At 34.7% G+C, this 8,572-nt stretch overlaps 1 protein-coding gene across 3 annotated transcripts in view; it reads right to left on the bottom strand.

Moving 5' to 3' along the window:
- Positions 1–1,367: 1,367 nt before the first annotated feature.
- PLSCR1 (phospholipid scramblase 1) overlaps positions 1,368–8,572 on the bottom strand; it is a 28,019-nt gene continuing 20,814 nt past the window's right edge. For all 3 annotated transcript variants that reach the window (XM_038002747.2, XM_008008809.3, XM_038002746.2), the window contains 4 exons: positions 7,399–7,619; positions 7,111–7,272; positions 2,590–2,751; positions 1,368–1,689 (listed from right to left, as the gene is read on the bottom strand). In XM_038002747.2, coding sequence (XP_037858675.1) covers positions 1,633–1,689; positions 2,590–2,751; positions 7,111–7,272; positions 7,399–7,619 — 602 coding nt within the window. In that variant the 3' untranslated portion in view covers positions 1,368–1,632. The remainder of the gene's footprint in view (positions 1,690–2,589; positions 2,752–7,110; positions 7,273–7,398; positions 7,620–8,572) is intronic.

The raw sequence follows: 8,572 nt of genomic DNA, 5'->3' as shown, positions 1-8,572 counted from the left end.
CATGGCCCTCCCTGCCTGCAATCCTGTGCCTATAAAGACCCCAGACTCAGTCAGAGAGGAGTGGAGACTATGGCTGGACATTGGAGAGAAGCAGCTTGACTTCAGAGGGATAGCTTAACAGTGTAACTTCAGAGAAGAATCCAGCTGGAGATGGCCAGACTTCAGGGGAAGATCACCTACCCCACTGTCCCCTTTTCAGCTCCCTTTTCCACTGAGAGTCACTTTCCTCAGCAATAAAATCCCCGCATTTACCATCCTTCAGTTGTTTTTGTGACCGCATTTTTCCTGGACGCTGGACAAGAGCCTGGGAGCCATGAGTGAAGATATAAAAGGCACTCACACTCGCCCTTTGCCCTTGCTGGTGGAGGGCAGCTGTCCCACGTGACAAGATCAAAGGGCTCACTGAGCTGTTAACACTTAAGCTGTCCACAGATAGCAGAGTTAAAAGAGCACTGCAACACACCTTCTGGGGCTTCAGGAATCGCAGGCAACCGCACCTGGTTGCTACCACAGGGCGTGCATGGAGTTTGCTCTTGCCCGTGCCAAAGTGGTCAGCCAGTTCCAGTGCTTGTGCACTCCAGTTCCTGCCTTGTTTGCCTATGCACTCCTTCCCAGGAGGAGTTGAGAGTGGCAGGCTGAGTAAACAAGACACCCCTTCTCGAGTCCCAGGAAGGGGTTAGGGAAATATTCAAATGTATCATCATTTAACTGAATGAGTGTTCAAAATACCATCTGAACACATTTTGTTTAAAAACAAAAGTCAAATATACAAAAAAATCAAGTTTGTATTTCAAATATTTGAATCGAATAGATCATTATTTAGGTTTATTATCTGTGAATATATATATATATAATATATTTAATTAACATCTGAGTAATCTCAATTACCATTTTCTAGAAAGGATAGAGTATAAAAGCTATACATTTCATATATAAATATTAACTTTCAAAATTTATAATAGTACGAGTTTTAGAGTGAAGGAGTGTTTAAAATGTGCCTTTCTTTGGACAAGAATCATTTTGTTCTTTACTAACAATAATTTAAAAATTGGTAATTTAATATCTTGTGAACATGAATGTATCATTTATGGTACAGCTTAGCTTCTAGGAGAAGTTAAGTGTAGCATGATTTCTTGAAGATTAAAAAAATACATTTAACTTTTTAAAGATAATATACATATTGAATATTATTTGAACATAACAGTAAAGAAAATTATCTTTGAACTTTTTTGAATATATGGCATTTGAAAAATAACATTAGCTATTATGCATGAAATAAATTGTAACTAGATTTAAAATATAATTTATATAAAAATTAATAAGGCCTTAGTTAATATTTGGTAATAAAATGGACAGTGGATCAGAGATCATAATTCAAAGCAGTTTTTTATAGGAAGTTTCATTAATAAATGCAAAAACTCAGATGTCCTTTTTCTCAAATTCACCATGAGTATTAAAAAATGTACAAAAACCTTTATAAATCAGTTATACAGAAGAAAAACTATAATTTGAAAAGCAAAAGTATACAACCAGAGCTACAGGCATTACAGCTTAATTCATACAGGTAAGCGTTTAGATAGTCTCAATCAATTTACGGACTTCAGATCTCCTGAGGAGACTTTCACTAATCCACTACCACACTCCTGATTTTTGTTCCTGGCTGCCAGTGCTTTCAAAAAACATGAAATCCTAGATAAAAACAAAAATATACAAATGAATTTTCAGCAACAAAACAGAGATCAATTATCAGATGCAGAAATACTAAGGGATCTAGTGAAACACAATAACATATCTGTAAAAAAAAATTAAATGTAATAAACACAGAAAAGCTCTATAGTTATATAAGTTCTACCTTTAGCTTTCCATTTTAATAATAAATTTTATAATTCTATTCATGTATTGATACCTGTATGAATTTAATTAATCTTCCGGTCATTTTCTCTAAATGTGACTTTTTCTCTATCCCCATAATTCTCAACTTTGGCTGCATATTGGAACCACCTGGAGCACTATATGAACTTCGAAGTTTGACTCAGTTGAACTGAGGTATGGACTAGTACTTACAGTTTTTAAAGGTCCCTAAGTGATTCTAATGTGAAGACGATTTCAGAATCACTGGTATATCCGATTATCTCCTGTAATTTGGTAGTTAGGTCTACACACTTAAGTGAATGCACACTCTTACTGTAGTTCATACTCCTACATTAGATGGTTTAATTTAATTATTATGAGTCATGGTCAAGTTTCCTTGTTTCACTAAATTTTTTCCACATATGCCCACTTTCAACTTCTTCCTCAAAGCATCTAGGAGATGGCTGATTTAAGGGGAGACTAAAATCTCTCCTTAGTACGCCTCCTTAGTCCCTCTCTTGCCATGTGAATATTCATAGACTCTTCAGACAGAAATTAGTCACCTGTGACCCCAGAGTGTCAGGATCAAATAGAATTTCAGAGCTAGGATTAAATGGGAATCCTGATTTAAAATCTATAAATTTTAAAAAGTCATTTTGAAATATACACTTTACTGAATCATTTCAGAATGAACCTAGAGAAAGCATCTATAATCAAGATTAATAAGAACAGACTTACAATGAGGAAACAGGCACCAATCATTACAGCTTTCATTTTAACATCAAGGTCTAAAGGGAACTGGATTCCAAAGTTATCTGCGTCTGTAAATGCCTCTCTCAAAATTCCAGTCCAGTGCTTGGAAATTTTGCCAACCACACACTGTTCATCAAGAGATTTAATCTAAATTGAAAAAAAAAAGTATTACAAATTTTTAGGAAACTTATAGCAAAAGTACTTTCAAATTTGAAGATGAAACAAATATGGTATTAAAATTATGTACCATACGTAACCATGAACATGTAACCCTCATTAGATAACTAGAGGCTCTGGTATCTGTTTATAGATATATGAAAAAAACTGTTTCATTATATAGAGAAATTACATGAAAGTAGTTTTTCTGAAATACTTAACAATTTCTATTTTATATTAATAGACATTAATAAATTATTTGAATTAACCCAAAATAAAATTTAGGCAAAAAAAGATATAAATATGAAATGTTTATGTGATGATATTTCTAGAAACCATCAGGAAGGTAATGAACAAAATTCCTATTAGACTTCTGCTTTAGGAGAAGCACAGTTTACATAGACCGAAAGATTAAATATGATGAAAAGGCTTATTACCACCCACTGTGAGTTACCAAACATGAAATGCTAAGCGCCTAGAAAAGATTAGCAGTTTGGAGTAAAGGCAAATACCAGTAAGTAACTTGATGAAATGCTCCACGCCAAGGGCTGAAGTAACAGTGGATAACTAGTGGGGTGTGAATAATAAAAGACGAAGAGTGTATAAACAAAGGAGCTCCAAAGTAGCAATTTTCTAATTTTACAATTCTGCCTGAGGAAAGCCCAGGGCCATCATATAGAGTCGAATGGACTGTGCTCAGACTAAGGCAACTCCTCTAGGAGGGCAGGTGGGGACTGAATGTAGCTGAAATTCACAAAACTAGGCACATCTATAGTTGTGTTAACAGAGGAGTGTCCTTTTCAGCTAAATAAATGTGGGGAATCTAAAAACACTTGACTCATTTTATTTTAGTACAAGTGGAGAGTTTGTAAAATAGCAGAAATAAACATCTAATATGAAACTGATAGCATAATACTGTTCATCAAATATTCATTTCATTCCCTCTCCTTCTGTAGGGTCAGTATACTTCCTGTTCCTTCATAATTAGGCTTGGCCATGTTACTTGTTTGAACAATGGGTGTTAGCAGATATGACATGAGTAGTGTCCTTAAACTGGGCTAAGTGCTTTGGCCTGGCTTATAATCTTCAGTGACAAGCCACTAGAAAAGCATGACTCAGGTAGCTGCTGCTGCTACAGCCACAGAACAAACATACCTGGAGCAGACTGAGGTTAACATGCAGCCTGAATCACTGCTTAAATACATCCACTGAAACAGAGTTGACCTGCAGACCCCTAAGCATGAGCATAAACACTTGTTGCAAGCGGCTGAGTTTTAGGGATTATGTGTAATGAAATACTACTGTGGCGAAATAAATGAATACAAATCCTTTCTTGTACATGTTAGTATTTTTCTAATAGCTGTCGTTGAAGCATTTGAAGCTAGTAATGAAAACTCTGATTTATTTTTTAATTCTGAAATTAAAAAAAATGAAAAATGCAGCTGACAACTTACTAGCCACTCTAAACCTAACACTATACAAAGATATTAACATTTGCCCTTTTTGATTACTACAGCAAGAAATTTAAAGAAGTAGAGAATACATTTTTTTTATGGCAAGGATAAGAAATGCAAATAATGATCTTCAACCAATAAATTATCAGGACTGGATAATTTTTAGCTAAATTGTAGACATTTTGGAATAGAAAATCACTGTAATAAAATTTCAACATTTGGAAATAATAAATTGGTATTGTATAATGTTAAACTTTTAAATCCATAAACATAATACTAATTGGTAAATCATTCTAAAAAGAAAACCATAGATTCATCTCACAATGCAAATATAAATGCAAAATACTGAAATATAATGACAGAATATAGGATCTAGGTATGTAGCAAAGAAATATAAGTGTATCATGAGTATATTAATAGTTGCTGGTAAGCTATTTTATTTACTTACTAATTATTTATTTACTGTTATTACACCTAATTTTCATGTGAAAAAACTAAAGCAAAGAGAAGTGAAATAATTTGTTGAAGGTCATACAGATAAGTGTGGTGAAGATGGGTTTCAAACCTGGGTGTCTGGCTCCAGTGTCTATACTCTTGACCATTATGATTGTCTGCTTTTTAAAAACATATTTATTGAATACTAATGAAAATCTAGTTGAGAGGACAGGAAAAAAAATCTGTGGGCTCTAGTTGACCATACAGAATTTATCACCACTCAGGATCAATTTCTGTATTTTGAGATTCCTGAAACACAACAGTGGCAGGAATTCAAGCTCATAGACAGAACTGACTTGGTATGTCAGTTTCGTGTGGTCATATTTTTCCCCCCAGCAAGAGTCCTTGAAGGAGACAGACTCTCTTATTATCTATATTGGATAAAAGGTCTACTAGGCTCTCTCTTACTCACCATTGACATAACCTTCTTAGAGATTCAATTACTATCTGTTTGCTGAAAACTCTCCATTCTTTTCCTCTACATAACTAAAATCCAACATGACTGTAATTCAAGTTATTAACTTCCCATATATATTTTATATGATCAACTAGAGCCCATTGATTATATTTTGCTGATCCCTGACCTAGATGTGTATTAGTATTTGATACCTTACTTTTTAAAAAGCAGACTATCATAATGGTCAAGAGGACACAAATCAAGTGTTTTTCCTCCAAGATTCTTAACTTGGCCAATGTAATATCAGAATAATAACACATCAAGTTTATCTCCAAAATTTTTTTCATCCTCAATTGACATCAAATCCATGAATTAGTTCCACATAGTACACTGATAAAATGCCTCTTGAGTTATTCTTTGTTTTAGAATGATTTCTGCCCCTGCTGTGGAACAGGTTTTTATCTTTTTTATTACTTCAAGTTTCCATGCCCAGTGGCACCCTGGTGGATTTCATGTTCCTTAGTGGTCCCTTATACCAATAATTTCTGCTTTGAGGTGTTACAGTTTCCACTGTCAACCCTATGGAAAATTCTTCAAGTGACTATTTCTCAATTCTTTCCATGAGAGTACCTTGATATCATCATTCTGGATAAATAGAAGAAAAGTTAATTTATTACATGGAATGGATGCTTCAAGGTGTCCATCAAGAAAGGCTGCTACATGAAATATAAATTCTTTAGTATCAAATATAAGGATTACACAATGCTTTTCCAGTGTTTTCATTTATTTACTAAAAGTAAAATATATTCCAGCCAAACTTCTGTTAATATTGTTCCTTGAATGAGAAATTACTTTTCACTTCTCTGGAGGTAGGATAGAGATTCCATCCCTTACATGAAGAACTGCTATTATTCATACCCCTGTATAAAATTTTATACATGCATATTATGCACACATATACATACACACACTATACAATCCCTTTATAAGAGCCTTTTTAAAGTTTCTACATAACCTCCTCCTTAGAACTGCAAATCTCTGTCATTAGATTATTAAGTCAATGAGGGAAAGGATTTATCTTTATATAGCTGAGGTCTGACAGAGGAATCAAATACCATATGATTAAAGAAGGCAGACAGATCATGTAAAGGAATGACACTGGATATTGAAAAACCTCAGTAAGGGGTGGAGACAGTGATAGAGTTCCCATGTCATTATTACAAGGGGCAGCGCCACACATCTTTAGTAGATTTTTGCCCTTTCTGTGGAAAGGTGGGCCCAGTTAACCTAGTTTTCTGATTTTCCAAGAGAAACAAGAAATCAAGATTAAGTCATAAAACTTTCTGATTTTTAAACATTTGCAATGAAAAACTTTGGATTGTAAAAGTAGACCATCTGTTGTTGAAGAACTACTGTAATGAAATTCTACAATATATTACAGTAAATATACAAATATTAATATGTTGCAGCTTCCAGTGACCTAATTTAATATAGGGAAAAGTAGAGACCACAGAGAAGCATAATTGGGTAGTATATATTATACTAATTTTCTCAAAACTATCTTTGCATAATTGGATTTCTTGTAGGAATTCAAAGATGTCAGACATTCTGAACATGGCCTTGAGCACTGGCAATTGATATTTCAGATTTAAGAAGGATCCACATGCTTTGGCAATCAGACTTAGATGACAAGGTTAACATTCTGTTTAAAATGGATAATATACAGTGTCATCACACAGAAACTACCACATTTAAGTATTAGATGATTTGCTTATTTTTATTTGACTACATAGGTCTGCTTCTCTTTTTTCCATTTATCATGACCAATGGTGACCTTTAATCAGAGTGATAACTACCATTCTGACCAAAGTTAAATATGTGAGCAAATTATCTTGCTATTGAGACATTGGCACACAATACTTATTTAATGCATTTATAATATCCTGCAAAATTACATTCTTCTATTAGGAAAGCAAATCTTATAAACATTATGATATCTCTTACCTCAAAATCAACATCTCCACAACAGCTGCACACAACACATGGACCACTTATTTTTAGTACATCCTCTCTTTTCTCATTTTGAATTGTAAACTTTGGTAGACATGGGTGCCAGGTCTGAATAACATAACCTACTGGTACACCAGGAGGAGCTTGGATTTCTATCTACAAGGCAAAATAATATATGTAAATGTAATAATCGTAATGCCTACATTTGATGAAAGGTTCAATGACAGGGTAGAAATTCTTGCTGAACTACTTTACAAAATGCCCTGGTAATTGCTCACCGACCTCCTGAAGGCAGCAGGGACAACAGCAGCTGCTACATCTTAGTGGTCTCTCCAGAGTTATGACTTCTCGACCCATATTATCAATAATCCTCAGGGTAAAAGGTCTAGATGGCCCACAGCAATTTCGGGTACAGCAATCAGTATCTTCTGCTGCAAAGTAAACCCTCTGTCCAAAGCTGTTCTTAATTTCATATTTGTTATTAGTTTCAAAACCTGTTAAAACTAAAAACATAAAAGACGAAATCATAATCACCTCTATGTTAAAAATATTGAATTTATCCAAAGATATTATCATATCTAGCTATGCCAGTTTTAGATGATACTCCAAGTGGCATAAGGAGAAGGAGAAGAAATGATGTTCATAGATGATCCAGGCAGAGAAACATGGCAAAAAAAAAGGAGGAGGAGAGATTACCAATGTATAGAGAAATTAAGTCCTTATGTGAGACACAGGAAACAAGTTATATTTTCCTAATTCCATAAATGTCTGTCAGAAGAGAGACTTTTCTGCTGAGGGTTGGGACAATGCTGTGGGTGGGCACAGTGGTGCTAGGTGCATAGATAAAATGTCCACTAATGCATGATAGTTTTTGTGTAATGTGGAGGGGAATATAAGAGGATTGCTGTTTATGTGCTATGAAATTTTATATTAAATCAATCGGTTTGAGACTGTCTTATAAACCATACTTATGTCTTATTTTTTGCAATGCAATGCTTTTGAAAGAAGGCAATGTACGTGCATAAAAACCGAGGGAGTGAAAAATGAAAGGTGAATTAGAATGTCAACAGTGGACCCAGGGCATCCTTATTCAACTCAGCAGTAGTTGTTCAGAAGTGGGAGGTGGGTATTAGACAAAGGGTGTTTGGCAACCAACACTTCAACTCACAGAATATCTAGACCATGGGAATCTGCACTTTAGCTGGGCTAATCTCTTCATGAGCAAAACAGATGGCTGCAAAATGCTGACGCTCACATGCTTTCGTATCAAGGGCTTTCCGTATCTAACCACACACTGGAAACCTCTCCGTATTTAAAGCCAGAAAAGAGCAATAACCGTTCCACTTGTACATAGCCCTCAGTAACTGGGGTCATGGATGTCAGAAGACTGACTACAATAAAGAGTGATTAAAATAAATATATGGAGGAAAAGTCACTCTACAATGCCTATGTGGAA

This window comes from Chlorocebus sabaeus, chromosome 15 (assembly GCF_047675955.1).
Source record: "Chlorocebus sabaeus isolate Y175 chromosome 15, mChlSab1.0.hap1, whole genome shotgun sequence".
In the NCBI taxonomy this organism is placed as follows: domain Eukaryota; kingdom Metazoa; phylum Chordata; class Mammalia; order Primates; family Cercopithecidae; genus Chlorocebus; species Chlorocebus sabaeus.
The sequence above is the reverse complement of the archived record's forward strand: the minus strand, read 5'-3'. Positions and strand labels throughout refer to the sequence as shown.